Source organism: Vigna umbellata, chromosome 4 (assembly GCF_029865625.1).
Source record: "Vigna umbellata cultivar VRB3 chromosome 4, Vumbellata_1.0, whole genome shotgun sequence".
NCBI classification, from domain to species: Eukaryota; Viridiplantae; Streptophyta; class Magnoliopsida; order Fabales; family Fabaceae; genus Vigna; species Vigna umbellata.
In genome coordinates, this window is record NC_142168.1 from 27,285,209 (window position 1) to 27,308,238 (window position 23,030).

Sequence of the window (23,030 nt, forward strand, 5' to 3'; positions counted from 1 at the left end):
AATTGTACTTTACTTAAAAGAAAAAAATTCAATTATTTATTTTATTAAATAATAAGATTTTTTATTTATTAGAAAGTAAAACTACCTAATTAAAATATATATAGAAGGTGATTACTAAAAAAGAATTATCCTTGTATAGATAAAATTAATAAATTTATTATATTTTGATTTGAAACTATTGATATTGTAAAAGAATGTAGTTAGTCTTAGATTCATTACTTTTCATGTTGAGATGTCAACCAATAATAAAATCAAGCCTTAATTATATTTTTAAGTTAGTATGATATTTGTAAGACCCATAAAATATATATATATATATATATATATATATATATATATATATATATATATTTATAGTAGTAAATTTTAGTATTTTATTAGTAATAATAATTTTAATGGATGGAAAAATGTAAATTTTGGATATAAAATTATAGTAATTTTAGAAGGAAAGGTTCAAATTTTTGGTAAACTTATTTAGTAAATTTTTTTTAATTGAATAGTAAAAAGTAAATAGTAAATAGTAAAAAGTGAATAGTAAAAATAAATTTTCAGCATTTGGATTCCTTAGCATGGAAGAAAGTAGTAGGTAGAAATTAGGATCAGATTTGGTGAGAAAAGGATTGAAATATTATTTTTAAATAATATTAAAATAATAAATAATATTAAAATATTAATGAATAGTAAATTTTTTTTAGGGTTAAATATGTTTTTAGTCCCTAAACTATTGGCCGTTTCTGGTTTTCGTCCCTCTTCCAAACTAAGGTACAATTTGGTCCTCATTCTTTAGAAAAACGTTCGTTTTAGTCCTCAAAATTTTGTTTTTAGTCCTCGTTTTAGTCCTCAAAACGTTCGTTTTTTCGACTAAAACAAACGTTTTTTAAAGATTGAGGACTAAAGTGTACCTTACTTTGGAAGAGGGACGAAAACCAGAAATGGCCAATAGTTTAGGGACTAAAAACATATTTAACCCTTTTTTTTACTATAAATAGCCATGGGAGGGAAGGGTATTTTGCACCAAGAGAAGAGAAATCAAGTGAGAGAAAGATAGAGAGAAATTTTTAGTTGCAAGAAGGGTAGAGGTTCTGAAAGGTTTCGGAGAAATAAATTCAGAGCAAGAGACGTCTGGAATAGAGGTAGGGGAGCTAACCTTTATATGTTTTTATATTATGATTTAATAGTTCTATGCTTTTATATTATGATTTAGTATTGTTTTATTACTATTCATATATTGAAATTCTGCTGTGTGAATACTGTTAATGCTTACTGTATGTTAATCTATATTGAAATTCAGTGTTAATATTATATGCTGTTGTTTTGAATCTGTAAATAAGAAATTTGTTAAAAACTAGTTGAGGAACACTTTGGCTAAGGAAAGACTTGGTACTTAAGTTGTCCATTGTGACGCACCTCTCTTTCCTGGAAGTCTACTCGACAAGTTTTTAACTTAAATCCTATTGAACAGATTGAGTACTGTTAAATTATTATGCAATATATTGAGTTTGTGTGATTTATGCGATGATTGTATTTTATTATATTGCATTTGAATTTATGCATCTGAACATGTTATGAGTATTATGGGGAGATTTTGTAGGGGTATAATGTGAGTTGAGGAAAATGAGTATGGCATGAGTCTCGTGGAGAGATTCAGTAATATTATGGTATTTGTGTATATGTTGATGTTGAGGGTCCCGTAGTTGGAGGTTATCCTGATACTCTAATAATCATCTAGTCTCAAGTAGAGAGGGATGAATTATGTGGTGAGAGGAGCAGGAGGTCCTGGTCTATGTGCCGGTTTTGGACATAGTGAGGGGATTAACCTTGTGAATGGTATGAAGTATTTTGAAAGTGTATTTGTAAAAAGAAGTAGAAGTCATTACAAGTGCATAACCTCCCGTGACCGCTCATCAACGTATCATCCGGATGAGTGTCTATTGGGTATTGTGGTGTCTATTGGGTATTGTGAGACGAGTGTCTAATAGGAATTGTGGTATGAGGGTGTCGAACATAATTATTATATGATGTTTATATCAAGGTAATTATACATGTTTTATAAATGATTGGTTGCATGTTAGCTCACCCTACTTGTTTGTGTTTGTTTTGTTTGGGTATGTGCGATGATCGTATAATTCGTTATACGGGAGCAGATGAAGGAATGTCGTCTGATCCAGTGCCAATGAAGAGAGAGACAGAAGAATAAGTTGGAAGAATTCGAATTATATTTATGAGTTTATAGTTGAAATTTGAGTTTAAAACATGTGTAGACATATATTAACTATGAATTTATAAGTGTGAGATTACGGGATATTACCGTAAATGTAAGGTTACAATATATAAATTATGAATTATCCAGCGTAAGTTATTGGGATGTTACATTAATGGTATCAGAGCAGTTCGTCCTTAGGATGACCTCTGTGTTGTGGGTCTTCCGTGTCTTCTCTGTGAAGAATTGAGTCTAAATGGTATAATTTACCATTTCCTCCAAATCTAGATAGTAGAGTATTATGTCTAACTACTCATGACTTTTACCATAGATGATTTTCCTTTCTTAATTCTGAGGGTTTAAGGAAAGATATTAGAATTAGTTAAAGCCTTGATAGGAGATATAATATTAGAGTTTAAGTTTCAAAGGATGAGTGAAGATGTTGGTGTTTAGAAGTAAATTTTTTAGAAGTTTCTAGAACAAATTAATAGATGAGATATCTTAAGTTTCACAAAAAGGAGTTGAGTTCAAAGGCTAGATTAAGAGAAGCTTTGGATAAGCATGAATGTAGCAAGGTTTGAGAAATCAGTTTGGTTTAGTATATCAGTAACGTTAGAAGTCAGAAGAGAAGGAAGTATTGATGAGAAACAGAGTGGCATTGTGTGAGATTGGTAACATGGATTGATGTATCAGCGATGATTGGAATCTGAAGAAAGAAAATGGTGGAAGATTTGAAGATAAAGTTTAAAATAAAAAGGGATAGGAATACTGAAGTAGATTAAGAATAAATCAAATATTAGACGAAGAAGAGTAAATAAGAAGTTGTATAAGGCATAAAGAGGATTGAGAGAAAGTTTAATAGGAGGAGAAATTTATAAGTTAAGAGAACACGAGGTCTTTAGAGAAGAATGAAGTATTGGAAGGATTCTAAGCTAAATGGATGATTAAAAGGAGATGGTTAGATTTTTTTCAGTAAATGCATTAGAGATAAGATTTGAGAATATGTGAATTTGGTATGAGGAGTAGTGGAGAAAATCCAGGTACGAAAATTTTGGCTTTCGGCTTATGCAAATATTTGGTATTTTTATGATAGGATTAAAATGTCATGATCTATGGTTGTAAATTTTATTGATTTTGGAATATTAAAGTTAGTTGAGGTAGTGTAGGTTGAATTGATATTATTATGAACATGACAAGATAAGGAAGAAGAAGAGTTTGGAAATAGATAAAAAGGAGGGTTGCAATGTGATTAGGGAATTTGGAATAATTAAGAAGTTGTAGGTTGTGATTGGAGAAATTTCATCAGGTATAGTTATGTGGTAGTATTCAAACCTCAATGGTGATGTAAAGGATGAGGATGAGTATTTTAGGGATGTCTGACCAATGCAAGTGAAGGATAGATATTGCAGTCTAGGGTATGATCGAAAGGATAGTTTGGTCATGTTACAATATGTTTTTAGAAGTTTATGGTCTTCAAGAATTGTGAGTTGATTGTTGAACATTAAGTGTAGTTAAGGGTGAATGCAATATTACCGAGAATCAGATAAGTTCATCAAGGACGAGTGAAGGAAATGATGCATAATCTTAAGTGTGGAAGAGTTTCTATGGATGTTATAAAGCATACTCAATATAAGTATTATTTTTGGACAAGTCCTTGTTAAATGGGTATAGAAAAGAAAACATAAGGATGAATTGTTTAGTAATAGTGTTTTGGACTCCGTGTAATCATCAAAGTAATTAGAAATTTTACGGAAAATAGAAGTATAGGGTAAGGTGGAGCAATCTAGTATAAAATTTTGGTAATCATAAGTGGCTTTTGGAGGCTTACGATTTCTAGGAGTAGAAACTGTATTAAATAATGGAAAGTTGTTACGGAAAAAGAATGATTCTTAGAGTTTAACAGGGTCATGGAAGTCTTAAATAGGGATCTATAAGGAGAATCACTTTCTTGTTATAGTAGGAATGAAAAGTTTTATGGAATCTTGTGATTAATAGTTTATGAGTGATGAGTTCTTTTAAAACATTAATGAATTATTTTGAGACTAGTGAGGTATGTTTAATGGTGGTTTTCATGGGGCTAAAAGTGTCAAGTAAAAGTGTTTTGAAGGTTTATGATTTTAATTTTTTTCGTGAATACATTTCAAATTTGACATGCTAGAAATTTGATGCACAAAATAAGTAGAGTAAATGAATTTACAAGGAAACTAGGAGATAAGGTGAAATAATCATAACTTTATTTCGAATTTTTGAATTTTCGAGGACGAAAATTTTTTTGTGTTGGGGACAATGTAAGACCCATAAAAAAAAAAAAATATATATATATATATATATATATATATATATATATATATATATATTTATAGTAGTAAATTTTAGTATTTTATTAGTAATAATAATTTTAATGGATGGAAAAATGTAAATTTTGGATATAAAATTATAGTAATTTTAGAAGGAAAGGTTCAAATTTTTGGTAAACTTATTTAGTAAATTTTTTTTAATTGAATAGTAAAAAGTAAATAGTAAATAGTAAAAAGTGAATAGTAAAAATAAATTTTCAGCATTTGGATTCCTTAGCATGGAAGAAAGTAGTAGGTAGAAATTAGGATCAGATTTGGTGAGAAAAGGATTGAAATATTATTTTTAAATAATATTAAAATAATAAATAATATTAAAATATTAATGAATAGTAAATTTTTTTTACTATAAATAGCCATGGGAGGGAAGGGTATTTTGCACCAAGAGAAGAGAAATCAAGTGAGAGAAAGATAGAGAGAAATTTTTAGTTGCAAGAAGGGTAGAGGTTCTGAAAGGTTTCGGAGAAATAAATTCAGAGCAAGAGACGTCTGGAATAGAGGTAGGGGAGCTAACCTTTATATGTTTTTATATTATGATTTAATAGTTCTATGCTTTTATATTATGATTTAGTATTGTTTTATTACTATTCATATATTGAAATTCTGCTGTGTGAATACTGTTAATGCTTACTGTATGTTAATCTATATTGAAATTCAGTGTTAATATTATATGCTGTTGTTTTGAATCTGTAAATAAGAAATTTGTTAAAAACTAGTTGAGGAACACTTTGGCTAAGGAAAGACTTGGTACTTAAGTTGTCCATTGTGACGCACCTCTCTTTCCTGGAAGTCTACTCGACAAGTTTTTAACTTAAATCCTATTGAACAGATTGAGTACTGTTAAATTATTATGCAATATATTGAGTTTGTGTGATTTATGCGATGATTGTATTTTATTATATTGCATTTGAATTTATGCATCTGAACATGTTATGAGTATTATGGGGAGATTTTGTAGGGGTATAATGTGAGTTGAGGAAAATGAGTATGGCATGAGTCTCGTGGAGAGATTCAGTAATATTATGGTATTTGTGTATATGTTGATGTTGAGGGTCCCGTAGTTGGAGGTTATCCTGATACTCTAATAATCATCTAGTCTCAAGTAGAGAGGGATGAATTATGTGGTGAGAGGAGCAGGAGGTCCTGGTCTATGTGCCGGTTTTGGACATAGTGAGGGGATTAACCTTGTGAATGGTATGAAGTATTTTGAAAGTGTATTTGTAAAAAGAAGTAGAAGTCATTACAAGTGCATAACCTCCCGTGACCGCTCATCAACGTATCATCCGGATGAGTGTCTATTGGGTATTGTGGTGTCTATTGGGTATTGTGAGACGAGTGTCTAATAGGAATTGTGGTATGAGGGTGTCGAACATAATTATTATATGATGTTTATATCAAGGTAATTATACATGTTTTATAAATGATTGGTTGCATGTTAGCTCACCCTACTTGTTTGTGTTTGTTTTGTTTGGGTATGTGCGATGATCGTATAATTCGTTATACGGGAGCAGATGAAGGAATGTCGTCTGATCCAGTGCCAATGAAGAGAGAGACAGAAGAATAAGTTGGAAGAATTCGAATTATATTTATGAGTTTATAGTTGAAATTTGAGTTTAAAACATGTGTAGACATATATTAACTATGAATTTATAAGTGTGAGATTACGGGATATTACCGTAAATGTAAGGTTACAATATATAAATTATGAATTATCCAGCGTAAGTTATTGGGATGTTACAATATTGGCTTTCAAAAATTAAAATTTAAACATTTTAGTTTCTCAAATTTAAAAAAATATAATTTAAGAATTTAATTACTAATTTTTTTTATTTTCTACATAATAAATTTAGATATTTAAAAATACATTTTTTAAACAATGCGATTTTAATTTTTAATCACTAAATTTAAGAAACGAAAATTTTTTTAAATTACTTTTAAATAAGTAAAAATATATATTTATAAAATTTGAAAGAATAAAATAACTTTTTCTAATTACGGGAGACAAAAATTGCATCAATTCCAAAATTCAAGAGAAAAAAAATAATAGTCTCCATCCATTTGCCAACTTTTTCATACAAGGAACTACATATTTTTTGTATGTACAGAATAAATAAGTAAAATATAAAAGATAACAATCAATTTATTTATTTATTTATTTTATTTTGATATAAATTTAAACCTTCATAGTTTGTTTTTTATAATGTTATGGTTTTTTATTGTGTTACTTGACTTATCATTATTTATTATTTTTGTATGAAATTTTTACTGCAAATTTCAATTTTAATTACTTTCAAAACTTCTCACCGAATTAATATTTACACTTCCATAATGACTTTGTTTCCAATGTTTTAAAAAAAAAAAAACGTTCTATTTTTTCTCTTGAATATAAACAAACTAACAAACTACTGTGTTTTCTTTTTAACTAAATTTTATATATTATTTCTTATAACTTTAGTAATTTTTTTTGAAATTAAATATGTTTTTAGTCTTTAACTATAAAGTGTTTTTTAATTTAGTCTTTTTTTAAATTTTGTTTCATTTTCATCATTCTCCTTAATAAATATGTAATATTTAGTTTTTGAAAACCAATCACACTAAAATTTTAGTGAGCTGTCTAACAATATCTCATGTTTCATGTCATTATGTCATGTGTATATTTAGAAATTGAAATTCTGAAATTGAAAGTTTCATTCCTTCACCACCCTCTTCTCCTCCTTCACCACCTCCACCACCTTCCCCTTCAACTTCATCCTTACACAAGCCGCCATTACCAACCTCTCGTGCAAGTTGTCGCCGCCAATCGCGACAAAATCCAATGCAACAATCCTAAATTGCGCTCCAAAAAGAAGAAATTCATTCATGCAAATCGCAGAGCCATTACAAACTTTGTCTTTGCAGGAACTCTTCGCACACCATGACGTCTTCTCCTTTGCGCAACCATCGTGAAGTCTTCGTTCACTCCCAATTTGTGAACCTTAATATTAGAGAGACAATCCAAATCGCTTCTCATAGCAACCTCTAAACAAAGCAAACCTAGAAACTCAAACAACATCGTTGCAATCACGCAACCAAGACTCAACGCGATGTATCAACCATATTCATCTTCCTCGTGAGAAGCCTCAAACCAGTTACGTTCTTCCTCCTTCATCTCACAATGAACCTGCAAAAGATAAAGAGAGGAAGACCCATAAACGAAAACCAAACAACAGAGAAATCCCTAATTCATGAAACCGAGAATTGCGCCACTACCAATCTCCACCGCGAAGCACTTTGTCTTCCATCCTTCTTCACACATTCAGGAGCCTCCAACCTGCAATCAAAAAACAACAACCATGTTACGATACCTTGCCTTCACCGGAATAATCATGCCACATAATTGGTTCACTTGAGCCTTCACCAGAAACAATGCCTCCATGTTCTCGTGTGATGGCACAACTCCCTCAGCAGCTCTCTAAAAACCCTAAACCCTGTGGTGAAGAAGTCCAATTCCTACAACTAAGAAATGTTTTGTTTTTACTTTGCTTTAGTTTTATTTAATTTTGATTAATAAACTTATTTGGTTATTATTGTTGTTTACAGAAGAAGTATGGAGGAGGAGGATAGGGTGGTGAAGGAAAGAAACTTTCAATTTCAGAATTTCAATTTCTAAGTGTACACATGACCTGAAACGTGATACATTGTTAGTCAGTTCACTGAAAAAAACGTTATTGGTTTTTAAAGATTAAATATTACAATTTCATTTATAAAAAGAATGAAAATGAAACAAAGTTTAAAAGAGAAACTAAACCCAACACCGTTTGAAAGTTGATGGATTAAAAACATATTTAATCCAACATTTTATTAAATTATATTTTTAAAGTGCACATACGTATTTTTTACAAACTTAAATTTATCATTAATATAAGTTGTGTAAAGTAAGACATGCGCATTGTGTTGTGAATTGTTTATAACCTTATTTATTTATATATATATATATATATATATATATATATATATATATATATATATATATATATATATATATATATATATATATATATATATTAATCAACATAATCAAAATTTGTCACAATTTTACGATGAAATACTGAAATTAAGCGGAAATAATTTATTGGTCATATGTTATTAAGGTTGATTATGACTTTTATTAATCTCTTTGAAGTGAAATTGTTAAAATTATTTATAACCTTTTTAATTTAACAGGTTAGTTATATTTTTATGAAAAATCTCTAATGAAAATATGTGATTATATTTTTAATTTTAGCTTTCTTTTAATCTTAACGATATTATCTTTTATATTATTATTCAACGATAATATATGCACATCATTAAATGGTGAAATAAATACATTTAAAAAAATTTATAAAAATTGATAAATAGTATCAAAATGATACGATTATAAAAATCAATTATATGTTAATATACATAACTTTAGTTTAAAAAATTAAAATTGCGTTAAGATGACACGACTTTAATGCATAACATTTAAATTGAAATCATTTTGAGATGACTTCTACTAAAATTGAATAAAAACCTTGTTATTTTATCAAGATTTTATCTAAAATTAATGTACTAAACTAAAGTTATATATTTTGACGTGTCTTCTGCTTAAAAATACTTTAAAAAAACTTATTCTTAATGAAGTATGTGAAGATGACATAATTTACAATTTTTTTTTCCAAATCTACTATTTAAGTAATTTTGAAAAAAACTACACCAATGTTTTTGTCTCATTTTACCAATATTTACATAATAAGCATTATCTTCATATTATTTGAAATTAACAAAATTAAAAAAATGTTTTAAAATCATATATTTTCAATTATTTTAATATTAAAATTAAGTAGGTTTAAAATAAAATGACAAAAAAATATAAAATTTTAAACTCGGGTGATAACATATTATATTTCAATAAACTTTAAAAAATGTTTTTGCTTTTATATTATTTAACTTTAAAAAACTATATTCTTCCCTGACATCTCTATATGTTACTGAGAGCAATTGATACGGTATCACTCATGTAAAAAAGAAAAAACCATTGAAAACACATCTGCATATATGTGTCTATTTTAATTATTGAGATAAAAATTATTAATAAAGCATAAAATGGTTTCTATGAAAAGATAATTATAAAAGTAAATATAATTTTATTATTAGTAATCTTTTTATTGTATAAATGATTTTTTATTAAAATAATTATATTTGAATTAAAAAGTATGCAAAAGTGAAAAATAGTTTTTTAATAATTATTTAAATTCAGAAAAGTAGTTGGGTAAAATTGAAAAAAATTGTGTACATATAAATGAATTCGTTTTATTAATAGTAGATACAAAATTACTTGTAAGTTAATTTTGACTTTTTTACGTGAAGATTTCTTAATTACACTAAAATCAATGTTTACTATTTTCTGATAAACCAAACACTGTCTTTTATCATTATGTAATAAAACATACCCTAACCAACAACTGTGTTATGGTGATTGCGCAAACAACCTCAGACGAGAGAAAGAATGAGTAACGTGATCGAGAAATCGGGCCTTAAGATTATAAGGAACCCTCCGGAAGAGATGCTCACTGAACTTGGTGTCAGGCAATGGACAAGGTATGCATCTTTTCTTTGCCCTCTTCATCTTCTTCTCACTTTTACCCTAAATTTCATCTATTTATTGATTGATCTTCTTCAGCATTGAATACCAAAGGATTGTGTTAGGTTTTATTTATGATGTTTTCTATCTAATAAATCTAATGTTTCTGACGTTAGAAAATTTTAAATTTCATTGTTAAGGTCTTGAAATCTGTATTTTGGACGAATTTTTTCAAGGCCTTTCGTTGATGAGCCGTTTTCTTGACATGTCTTGATGGATTTGAAACAGTGTAGCAGATGGTATAATCTGAATGGATGTGTGGATGGTTTGGACCGTTTATTATTCAAATGCAACCTGGTTTAGGCATTGATAAACCTTTCAATAAGATAAGATAAGAAAATACGCAAGGAAGATTGAATCAAAACTTTTTTTCCAATGCAAAATCAAACGAGCCTCAAACTTTGAAGATAAAGCAGTTACATTTTCTTCAATTATATGTTTGTTCTTTCTTTTATGAAGTTCTTTCTCTCTGTGATTTGCATTCTGATCTATAACAGATGGAGTTGCTCTCCGAAATCATTCCATTGGATATATGGATTTAAGGAGACATGCTATATCTTGGAAGGAAAAGTGAAGATTACCATAAAAAATGAGTCAGTGGAAATTGTTGCTGGTGATTTAGTTGTGTTTCCAAAAGGGATGAGTTGCACTTGGGATATATTAGTTACTGTTGACAAGCATTTTAGCTATGCATGAATCTAGTAGTTGATATTCCTAATGAATGAGACAATATGACATTCATGAATAAATAAGAACTTTGAAATGAAATAAGAACTTTGAAATATATATATTTCAGTTTTTTGGGTTTGATTTTTCCCATTTGTCCTTAAACATCTGATATACACTTAAGCTCTCTTACCACATTGATCAATTTACTACATTTGTATATCTTCCATATGAACTCTCTAAAATTGACTGCATTGAAAGAAATGTCATTTTATTGAACACCTTGTGGGCACTATTGAAGTATCCATCAGATGCAAAAGAAACAGAAAAATACTCACAATTTCTACTTCCCATGGTTGACCAAGAGAAACTGTATGACTAAGCATGAAGCACACAGTGGATAATTTCATCCTCTGTTGGATTGCAGCCATTTCTTACATTTCTGGTTTTTGTTTCTATATATAATGAAAAGCAAATATAGCATCAAACGAGATTTGACAATATTTTTTCTTTAATGTTTATCTTTAGTGGGCATTTATTGTTGGATGTGTATGCCTGAAGATGTAGATTGAGATCCAAGGCTATCACATAGATCTAATTATTTCCACTTGGATCACATTCATTGATGAAATTCGTAACTGCCTAGATCAATTTGATATAATTTTTTCAACTTCTAACCTTCCTAGATTGTGTTATATAGTTAATTATACTTAACAAATGTTTTCTAAACGCTTTTAACCTCAATCTAAACAATTAGACTCAAGATCTCACTCAAAAACTCACTCAAAAACTCAACTTATAGACCCAAATTGAATTCTATCATTTATTGCAAAATTCCATGCAACTTAGGGACTCTAACAAGTCCCAAATGACTTACCAAGACTCTCTAAATTGACCATACACAAAACCTTAAACTCAAGTTTTCACTAGTTCACTTCCTCCAAAATGAGTTCTAAACCAAGTAGAGCTCTACCTCATTACCATTACACTCTCCTAACTTCAATATCTAACATCATCAAGTGTTAAACAAACCCAAACCAATTCATAAAGCACCTCAACTACACCAAATCAGTCCAATAAGCCTTTCTCACCATTTCACTACCTTAAACCTCCATTTTATACCACACAACTAATAACAAAGATTACTCTTTTCCTATAACAGTCCAATTTGTACAATTCAACTCATCAACATCAATTACAACATCACCAACATACCTACAACAAATTTCACACATGAAGAACAATCCATCCACATATAAAGCATGCAATTGCACCAAATACTACTAACACAAAATCATGTTATCCAATATAACAATTTAATTATAATAACCATCTATCTCACACCACATATTTCTATTAAAAGTAATTAACTAGCTTCCCTTACCTCTAGCAATACTACACCACTCTAGAAAATACTCCAACCGAGACTTGCACTGCAAGGAAAATCTACAAAAACCTATAACTCACTGATTGATGATGGGAAACCAACCTAAGAACCTAATTGAAGTCAAGAATTGAAGGGAAAGGCTACTTAATACATGCAAACAGAAACCATTGCATGATCAAGATTCAAGAACTCACGAAGAAAGAGGGAAAACAAATTATCGGCTCGAATCAAGAAATTGATCGGTAGTAATTGTAGCCCTCGACGCCATGATCGCCTAGACACTTCCTGATCATCGAACAGATGACCTGAGATCAAGAACTCTTAGAGAGAATGTAGAGAACTCTAGAAAAGTGGTTTCTAGAGAGATAGTACGTTTTAAAATAATGAAACTCGTTTATAACAAAATTATTTATAATAAAACCGTTTAATATTAAAATAATCGAGTCTCACTATTTTTAAACTACCACCACTTCTAAAACACCATTTTATGGGGTTTTACATATACACAATACTTCTTATTTATTTTGTTTGGTAAATTTTTATTTTAAAAAAATGTTTTTATAAAATCTTGAAGAATTCACTTTTATTATTTTTTCTATACCATTATAAGAATATTTACTTTTTTGTGTATATATTTTTGTTTTAATTTTACTCATAATTGTGATTTTAAATTAAAATAATTATTTTTTTTATTTTTATCCTTTAAATTATCATTAATTTAGGTTTTATTAATTTTTAAATCTATATCATTATGTATAAAAAATTGTGTGCACATTTTCTTTTCAATTTTATCATTATGTATAAAAAATTATTTCTAATGATTAAATTTAAAAGAAATAGTTAAATGAAAAAATAGGTTAAATTTAAAGAAACAATATCTTAAAAATAAAATTGAAAAAAATGTATACACTAAAAATGGAGAATATCTTTATCTATATTTTTTCATAAAAGAATTTGTCTGTCCATAATTTATTTTTCAATTTTATCATTTTTAATAGGTTGAAATATGTTTTTAGTCCCTAAACTATCAAGCGATTTTGGGTTTCGTCCATCTTCGAAAGTTTTGTTCATTTTCATCCTCTTAGTTTTAAAACTCTTATTTTTAGTCCTTAAAATTGAACAACGTTAAGTTTTCTTTGATGTGGCAAATAACGAGCCACATGTTATGCCACCTTCCCTCGTTACTGTGTGCCACATTGTTTTTCTTCTTCGTTTTATCCTCTACGACTCCATCATCACCTCCACCTTCACCTCCTTCATCTCCATCGCCAGCTCCGCTCCTCCGCTCCTCCGCCGGCGACACCTTCTTTGCATATGTTGTTGGAAGAAGAAGAGAAGACGCGAGTAGAAAGAAAAAAAAGGTTCCCAAGTAGCGAGTAGAAAAAGAAAATAGAAGCAAAGAAAACCTAAAACCTGCCTTTGAGTTCGCCATAACACTAACCTGATCTAGTTCTTTCAAAGTTATTCATTTATTTAAATTGTCGCCACCCAGATGCAACTCCCAGCTTGGTTTATGTTTCTCTTTTAATTCAGAACTCCATACCAGATTGTTACTTTTCCTTTGTTAGATACACTTGATGAGCCAGCACTACTAGTGTCCTGAGGAAGTGAAAGAAATCCAATTTTTGAAATCTTCAAGATTCTGGTAAGCATATTAAGTTATGTAAGAATTCATTCAGCGCCACTGGCTACAAATAACAAAAGTCGAAACAGATTCTATGGAGTTTGAGTCATGGATGCATTTAAAAAGGATACGCAATTCAAAACCTGAACAAAATTCTAAACTCAAGATTCAATCAGAATATCATAACAATTTCAAGAAGCTTAGAACAGAAACTGTGGGGTTGGAAACAAAATGCGAGTGGACTCGTCCTGACAAAATGAATGATGTATATGAATGTAAGATAAGAAATGTTATTAGGATGATCGAGCAGGGAAGAGAAGAGAAGATACTGTTAGAACTCAAAATCCTAACTACCACCGCTCGGTCTCAGTCATGCATCGCTCGGTCTCGGTCATGCACCGCTCGGTCTCGGTCTCGGTCATGCCTCACTGGAAATGCATCCTAATAGTAAAAGCTCCATTCAGGATGCACAACTCAATGCAATTGAAGTTTTCAAAATCAATAATGTGTAGTCTCGCTGAACCGAACCCAGACCCTCTTCCACAAACCCTTAATAAACAAATCTCAAAGAAGAAAAATAGCGGCACCAAGAGACCCCTTCCTACTGAAGTTGCTGGTGTGGTTTCCGGTGTCGTTTTCCTCTCCCTTATCATCGTTTTGTTTCTCATCAAACGCAGAAAGAACGTCTCTGTCAACAAGGGTCCCAATAAAAAATATGGAACTTCTCTGGGCAGTGGCTCATCGTCGCTACCCACCCACCTCTGCTGCCACTTCTCAATAGCGAAAATCAGAGCAACAATCAACAACTTCGATAAACTCTTAGTCGTTGGCGTGAGAGGCTTTGGTAACGTGTGAACAGAGACTCTTCTGTAGTGAACGGAGACTCTCGAGAAATTACACCTCCAGCGGTGCAGAAGCCACAAGCAGAGAGCTTTGGAGAGGGAGGGTCGATCGCCGGTGAGACTTTTCCCATGTGGTAGGCGTCGTGGAGCGGGTTCTCAACAATAACGACAACCTTTGGGTAATTGTTAAAGATTGACTGGATTTACACGTTTCAGAAAAAAAGAAAAGTGATATGGTTCGCCGTTTGCCATATCAAAGAAAACTTAACGCCGTTCAATTTTAAGAACTAAAAATAAGAGTTTTAAAACTAAGAGGATGAAAATGAACAAACATTTCAAAGAGGGATGAAACCCAAAATCGCTTGATAGTTTAGGAACTAAAAACATATTTAACCCTTTTTAATAAATAATTATTTTTAAATTAAAATAATTAACTTATCAATTTTTCATTTTCATTAATTTTTTAAAATTTAATTATTTTTTATTTGTTATATTTAAGTTTAATTATTTTTTAAAATTTAAAATAATGATTATAATAAAAAATTATCTACAAAATAAACATAATTTATTTTTATCATAAAAATGATTTCTATTTACTTTTATAATTATAATTTTATTATTTTTTGGAATTATAAAACAGTGTAAAAACACATGCACCCATGTGATTTTACTCCTATAATCTTACTAGTATAATAGTATATAAGTATAAATTTACTGTGGAAATAAAAACATATTACCTACAAATTTATCATCAATTGGCTATTTCAACTCATTTTCGAACTTTTTTTCATCCTTAACAAATATTTATTTTAAAATTATATACAGCACGTGTATCATGTTTACATAGATAATATATTTTTTATTTTAGTTCAAAATTCGATTTGTCGAAAATCGATTCTTGATATCCATTTTTTTGTAATAGTAGTGAAATACTAGTCAGAATTCGGAAATAGAATTCTGAATTAATTTTTTAATTTTATAATTATTTTGAATTTTATTCAAATAAAAAGAGAAGGAAAAATAAAAAAAATTATAAATTTTTGTAATAAAAAGATATGTATTTATATGTTTGAATTTTTTTAAATTATTTTGTAATTTTGTATAGTTTTCAATTTATTTAAATTATTAATTTTTATGACTTTGATTTATTAAAGATTAGGAGTTGAGAATAAAAATTAGTAAGAATTATTTAATTTTTGAATTCTTTTATGTGTAATTGATTAAATTTAATAAAGAAAATTTGTATTTAATTATACATTTTCAATTTTATTATCACAGTAGCTCAAATTAAAAAAAATTATAAAACATAAATAAAATTAAAACAACTTTTACACTTATATATATATATATATATAAGGACTGAGAAATTTTCAGAGAAAGTGGGGAAGACAGGTGTATGCATTTGACTGGACCGACCGGTTTTGACGATAGTATATAAATGGACTTTTCAAAATTTCGTGTCATTATCTGCATGTACTTCTTCTCTCCAAACTTCTGAGCTTTTCCTTTCTCCTCCTTCTTTCTACAAATTCTCTCTACAAATTCTCACATTTTCTTCATCTGATCATTAATCAGGTCGTGCCTGAGCTTTCCTAGTGCCAAGAGCTTCTCTTTTAACCGATCAAGTTGTTGTTTTCGAGTTGGTAAGTTCAATTCCTTTATCCTTTGAGGTTCCTGCATTTTCTGTTACATGCAAGCACTGTTCAGCTTGCATGTGTTCATCAACTACTCCTCTCAATCTGTTTTCTGTCTTGATCCTCTGGTCGGTTCCTTTTCACCGATCAGAAATTTGTAGGCTGCCTTAGAAGTTAGTCACTTGCGGGTTAGGCAAGACGATGGAAGTGTAGAATTTGTCTGGTTAATTCAAGGTAAGGAAAGCTAAATAATTTAACTTGTATGTTTATATGTTTGTAATGAATTGTATGATTGATTGAAATGCATGTTGAATTTCTGTTTTTGATTGAATATGAGGACTGAACTCTGTGAACTGGATTTGCAGAGTATTATGCAGAAAAAGTGTTCGGCCAATGTCAAATTGAGGAAGTGAGAGGGTGAAAATGAGAGTTTGAGGTTGAGAGTGATTTTTGGCAGTGAGATGAGTGTGAACAAGTGCATTGTAACCTATTAGAATCAGGTTTGGAGGATTAGAAGAAAAATATTTGGTTTTGGGTAAATTTTAGTGTTCTTCGTAATTCTGCAGAATTTTGCAGAATTATGCAGAAAGCGGAGTGTGCACGTTTGGTCGTTCGGTCTTGGTTAAGCGATCGGTCTTATACTAGCAGTTATACTAGTGATATCGCTCGGTCTTATACTAGTAGTTATGCTAGTGTTAGCGCTTGGTCTTACACTAGCAATTATTCTAGTGGTAGCGCTCAGTATTATATTAGTATTTGGTTTAGTCTTGGTATTTAGCCTAGTTTTAGTACTCAACTTTAATATAGTGTTAGGCTTTCCCTAGTTGTCGGCCTTTGCCAGTGTTTGGTCAATTGTTATGTCTTGTCTGTTATATACCGTTCAATTCTGTCCTGGGGTGGTGATAAATTGTTCGGTCTCCATCTTTCACAGAGTTTTCAGTCTCTTGAGTGAGTATATGATTGATGAATGACATGCTATATTAATTGATGAGAATTATGTTTTTAAGTAATGTGGAAGAGAATTCCAAAGCGGAATGTCTCATGGATGGTTATTGAATTGTAAAGTATGAATGTGGATATCGTGCTAAGCTGGTGTTTATCCTGATATTATGTGATTACTCATTCTCAAGTAGAGAGGAGTAACTCATGTGTGAGAATGGCAGAAGGTCCTTTAACCTGAGGTATCGAGGTAATATTCACTGGACTTACCTTGTGGGGTAGCTTGATGGGTGTCTTCTTGTTTCACCACCACAAGTGCAGAAACACCTGTAGCTACACATTCATACAATCCGGAGGGTCAAGTCAGGTGTTCGATCTATGCATGAATTATGGTGTTCGGTCATAATTACTTGAGTATTTGATTTGTATATGTTTGTTTGTATTCGGTTTTGGTATGTTGTAGTGTTCGGCCTTGCATGTTTTGGACTTGTACGAAATGTATGTATGTATATAAAAATAAATTACATTAGCTTACCCTTATTTCCTATTTTTGTCCATGTTCCTGTTCGTTTTTTTCTCTCTTGCAATGATCACCTTTGGGTGTGAGCAGAGGTAGAGGAGTGCTCGGTGGACCAAGCTTTGGAGGAAGAAGAAAGACCAGCCGTTTAGTAATAATTTACTGTTTAATCTTGTTAATAGTTTTATATGAACCGTTCGATTATAATCCTAATTTGGTAATAACCGTTCGGATTATGCACATAGTTTTGGAATAGTGTAGGATTTTTGTAAAATTTTAAACTTTATGGTTATTTTGTAATAACTACAAGATTAACTTTATTTTCCGTGACTATTCTAATATGATAACTCCTTTATATAGTTTTATGCTATATATTTTTGGATATTACATTTTATAAACATATCATTTCACAAAATCATATTATAAATAATTTTAAAGAATTATTACAAAATTAATAAAGACAAATTATTAAACATTTTATTTCTTAATACAATTTTTCTTTACTAATTTTTATTCTCAACTCTAAATATTTCAAAAATCAAAATCAGAAAAATTAATATACGAAATTACAAAAACAACTTAATTTTTTTTTCAAACATATAAATATATATATTCTCATTACAAAAACTTATAATTTTTTATTTTTCTTTTACTAAATCAAAATCAGAAAAATTAACAATTTAAATAAATTGAAAACTATACAAAATTACAAAAACAACTTCAACAAAAAATTTCAAACATATAAATTCATATCTTCTTATTACAAAAACTTTTAATTTCTTTTACTTATTTTTATTCTCAACTCCTAATCTTTAATAACCATTTAAATCAATTGAAAATTATACAAAATTAAAAAAACAACTTCAAAAAAAAAAAAAAATTCAAACAAATAAATACATATTTTCTTATTATAAAAATTTATAATTTCTTTACTTTTCCTTCTCTTTATATTTTAATAAAATTCAAAATAAAAATAAAATTAAGAAATTAAGAATTCTATTCCTAATGAACCGAATTCTAACTAATATTTTGGTCACATTAAAAAAAATAAAGATGAGAATCCCATTTCTAAAAAAATCAAATTTTGAACTAAAATAAAAAATGAATTATCTTTATAACTATGGTGCAGAATACTTATATAGGTAATTTTAAAATGAACAGGAAAAAAAAAATCTTCCATTTCCTTTGTCTGCTGGTATTATTGTGAAGAGAAGTTCCTCTCCAAGGGTGTGACCTGGAAAAGACTGAAGGTGAAAAGGTATGTGCAATTATCAGAGAAGACACTAAAACTAAGAAGAAAAGAGAGAATGAAACCAAACTGCTCTCAGCAAATTCATTTATCCTTTCTTCTTCAACTATCTTTAATTCCGTCGTCACCGTAAGTCTCCACTCTTCTTCTTCACTTCAAAATCAGTACCTGAAAAATTATGCTATTCCTGCTTCCTTAACTAAATCTCCTTTTATTCTCTTTTTTCAATCCAAAGCTGTTAACTTTATATGATTTTAGTGTTACCCTCCTTTTAATTTTCCTTAGTTTTTTTTTTCTTTTTGTTAATGTTGATATTAATATTTAGGGTTTTATTTTCCCTTTATCAGAATCTCTCTGTCCGCGAGCATCTTTAAGTGCCGGGACTTTTTCTGAGGTTTTTTCTTTGGAAGATTGCGAGTTTTGGGTTCTTTTTTGCAATTGGTAATTTGGTTATGCTGTTGCTGCTTTTTCTTCAATTGAGTATATTTGATTTTCATTTTCAGTTACGAAGTTGTGTTGTTCAATGATGAATTATATAGGTTAGTAGGAGGATTGGTTGTGTTTTTCTCTTCTGAAAAAATCTTCTCATTGAATTTGAGGGGGCTGTTAGTATACTATAGTGGACGAGCTCCACTAAATCTATTTTCTTTCTCCCTTTCTTACTCCTGTGTTGATTCATTGCTGCCAATACAGCATTGTTTGATTATGAAGTCCCTCTTATTCTAGTTTGCAGGGAGCTACAGGAACAGAGAATAGACATACATGGGGTTTCCCCTACTTTCTTCTGCATTATGGAATCCTTCTCCTAGCTGTGAGTTATGCTTTTCTCTTAATTTAATTTTGTTATATTTTACTTTTAACAATATTCTTGGATACCATCCAAAAGGGAAGCAACAACCACTCTCTATCTTGTTTTAATGTGATTTTATATTTGCTATCTTGTTTTAATGTGATTTTATATTTGCAGGTTGTTCCTCTAGTGTGGAGCTTATCTGGCCCCACCTATCTTCTAAGTCATGTTGTCTTGGGTTGAAGGTTGATTTTACTTTTCTCCCATTTATTTTTACCTAATAATGTACATATTTCTAGAATCATATTGGTTCATTCCTCGAATGGAATTAGGTGTCCAAGCCTAGGGGAAGGGTCACATTAAATTAAGCTGTTGATATTGGCCAGCCAATAATATTATTATTATATTTGCGTAATGTGTGTGACTGATATGGTTTCAGTCTCTGTCTTTTGGAGTTCTCTAATCTGAAGATTACATCTTCATTTTATATGGTTGGCTTTTATTGTGATGGTTGTTGCTGTTTGTCTCTGAGGTTATTATAGACAGTTTAGATGTTTATAAAGCGTTAGCTGCAGATCAGTGATTTATGTTAGGACTATCTTTAAGCTGTAGTTCTTGGTTGGTATTACTGTTAGAATTTCCTGGAATACCTTCTATGTTGTTTCAAGGGGTGTCCCGGTATTTCACTTTTTTGTTTTAACCTTTTCTAGTTATTCAATGCAATTTGTTGTTCGTCAATTGAACTTGCTTCTTGTGCTTAAAGGCAGAGTTGTAATAGTCTCGTATCTAATTGCAAAAGTTGTTAATCTCTACACAATATTGTGGGGAATACAAGGTTAGGTCCTGTGCACTTTCATTATTCTCAATCCTCCCTCATATTCCTAATCTACTAGTTCCAACTTCCCCGTGTGAATTGCAATGAGTTCTTTTGGATAAACCTTTTAGAAAATATGATTCATTTCTAATGTATGGATACTAGTCACTTATGTGATATATATATATATATATATATATATATATATATATATATATATATATATATATATATATATATATATATATATATATATATAAAGGATGCGTGTTTGTAACGCTAGTGGGCAAGATTCTCAAATTTTTTGTAGTCTAATTTTCTTGAAATCCATTTTGTGTTCGTAATAGTATATTGTGGTCTTAATCCTACTGATCAGCCGTAGAAAATTCTGAGGGACTTTGCTGTAATCCTCTGTCTGACATTGAAGAAAGTATTTTCAAGTCTTCTAAATATATTGTTGTCCTTTTGTTTTTTCTTTCCAAACATCTTTGTTGGAACTTACAGTTTAGTTTTGTTTATGTTGCAGTTTAAGTGCCAACAATTTTACAAAGGTAGATCAACAATGCTGGGAGTTTTAGTTTGTTCTAGTCGAAGGCCCACAAGCAAAGAAACTGTGTGGAGACGAAAAATATTACCACAAAATGAGGATTTACCGCCAATTTTACCAAAGAATAAGAAAAAACCCTACCCAATTCCCTTTAAGGAAATACAACAGGCTGCAAGGGAGGACAAGAAACTTGCGCAGATGGGAATAGAGAAACCTCTTGAGCCTCCGAAGAATGGATTGCTTGTTCCAGACCTAGTTCCTGTTGCTTATGAAGTGTTTGAAGCTTGGAAGCTTTTGATTAAAGGTCTTGCCCAGCTCTTGCATCACATTCCTGTACATGGCTGTAGGTAGATTATATTATATTTTTTAATAAATGTCTCAGTTTCTTTGCATTTGTTTAGTTGATACAAGAGTTATATTCTAACCAATTGAATTCATGCAGCGAATGCTCAGAAGTTCATGTAGCTCAAACTGGTCACAACTTTCGGGATTGCTCTGGTCCCAGTGGTAGGGAGCGTCGGAGTTCTCATGCTTGGGTAAAGGGTTCAGTCAATGATATACTTGTCCCAATCGAGTCCTATCATCTTTTTGACCCCTTTGGTAGGCGTATTAAACATGATACACGATTTGAATATGACCGGATTCCAGCCATTGTTGAGTTATGCATACAAGCTGGTGTTGATATCCCAGAATATCCTTCACGCCGAAGGACCAATCCCATACGGATGTTAGGGAAGAGAGTAATTGACAGAGGTGGAAATTTAGAGGAACCTAAACCATGGCGCTTTGCAGACCCCTCTTCACTCAATGATTTCGATACATACAGAGCTTTTGAACGATTTTCTCGACCATCATTGTCAGATCTACCTAAAATTGCCGAAGAAACAATGGCTGCATGTGAAATTGTGAAAAAGGGTGTCAGGAAGTTGATGAGGAAGTACACTGTGAAAGCGTGTGGTTATTGCACTGAGGTTCATGTGGGGCCATGGGGCCACAATGCTAAGCTTTGTGGTGAATTTAAGCACCAATGGAGGGATGGGAAACATGGTTGGCAGGATGCTACTGTGGATGAAGTTTTCCCTCCAAATTATGTGTGGCATGTGAGAGACCCTAATGGGCCTCCTTTGGCATCTGCACTAAGGAGATATTACGGAAAGGCTCCGGCTGTTGTTGAAGTGTGCATGCAAGCTGGTGCACAGATACCATATGAGTACAAGCCCATGATGAGGCTTGACGTTATAATTCCGGACCCTGAGGAGGCAAGAATGATTGCATGATGTGATCTGAAAGGGCAGCTATCTTCGTCTGTCATTATACATGCATATTGTGTGATCCTGGCGTGAGAATGCATTCAATGATCTACCAGAAGGGGAGGCCTTGAGATCAATCTTCAATATTACGTATCGGATTTATTTATTAGGTGCTAGATTCCCATATATCCAATGTTAGTCTACATGTATACAAAGCCAACAGTAGAGCAAGTAGGTTTTATCAGATAACTTTGGTTCGCCAGTTTGTAAAATGTCTTAAACTAGCGAAAAGTTGGTAGAAGTTCAATGCATGTGTTAATTTATTTTGTCACAGTTACATTATAGTCAGATGAGCTTTTTGTTGCATTTTCTACCGTCATAAAAGTTCCCTCGTTCACAACCCTTCAATTAGTAGTAGGGCAAGTCCGTGGTTCTCACATAAAATCTAACTGTAATGATTTTCATTGTAAGAGAAAAGTGATTCTTAGACACGAAATAAGAATTTCTCCCCTCCAACATACAACTTAATGATGTAACATGCTGTAAGTTGGCGTTCCCTCTTGAAATATCTAC

The 23,030-nt window shown here is 30.8% G+C and overlaps 2 protein-coding genes across 9 annotated transcripts; both read left to right on the forward strand.

The window, feature by feature from the left end:
* Positions 1 to 9,989: 9,989 nt before the first annotated feature.
* Positions 9,990 to 11,013, forward strand: LOC124820580 (uncharacterized). The gene is made up of 2 exons (XM_047292303.2): positions 9,990 to 10,155; positions 10,696 to 11,013. Exons 1-2 carry the CDS (start codon positions 10,064 to 10,066, stop codon positions 10,892 to 10,894), a joined length of 291 nt encoding a protein of 96 aa, XP_047148259.1. The 5' UTR covers positions 9,990 to 10,063; the 3' UTR covers positions 10,895 to 11,013.
* Positions 11,014 to 18,961: 7,948 nt separating this feature from the next.
* LOC124820578 (APO protein 1, chloroplastic-like) lies at positions 18,962 to 22,790 on the forward strand. 8 transcript variants are annotated; one of them, XM_047292300.2, is made up of 6 exons: positions 18,980 to 19,185; positions 19,404 to 19,497; positions 19,790 to 19,867; positions 20,024 to 20,091; positions 21,187 to 21,554; positions 21,650 to 22,790. In XM_047292300.2, the coding sequence occupies exons 3-6, from the start codon at positions 19,819 to 19,821 to the stop codon at positions 22,482 to 22,484; spliced, it is 1,320 nt and encodes a 439-aa protein (XP_047148256.2). In that variant the 5' UTR covers positions 18,980 to 19,185; positions 19,404 to 19,497; positions 19,790 to 19,818; the 3' UTR covers positions 22,485 to 22,790. The 8 variants fall into 8 exon arrangements, with proteins under 8 accessions (XP_047148255.2, XP_047148256.2, XP_047148257.2 ...); XM_047292297.2 differs by having other exon boundaries at positions 18,981 to 19,185; positions 19,783 to 19,867; XM_088113688.1 differs by having other exon boundaries at positions 18,989 to 19,065; positions 19,783 to 19,867.
* Positions 22,791 to 23,030: the final 240 nt, after the last annotated feature.

Coding starts and splice junctions, on each gene's coding strand:
- LOC124820580 (XM_047292303.2), top strand. CDS start 10,064: ATGAGTAACGTGATCGAGAAATCGGGCCTTAAGATTATAAGGAACCCT. Junction 10,156..10,695: donor GGTGTCAGGCAATGGACAAG/GTATGCATCTTT, acceptor GATCTATAACAG/ATGGAGTTGCTCTCCGAAAT.
- LOC124820578 (XM_047292299.2), top strand. CDS start 19,819: ATGGGGTTTCCCCTACTTTCTTCTGCATTATGGAATCCTTCTCCTAGC. Junction 20,092..21,186: donor CATGTTGTCTTGGGTTGAAG/GTTGATTTTACT, acceptor TTTATGTTGCAG/TTTAAGTGCCAACAATTTTA. Junction 21,555..21,649: donor ATTCCTGTACATGGCTGTAG/GTAGATTATATT, acceptor GAATTCATGCAG/CGAATGCTCAGAAGTTCATG.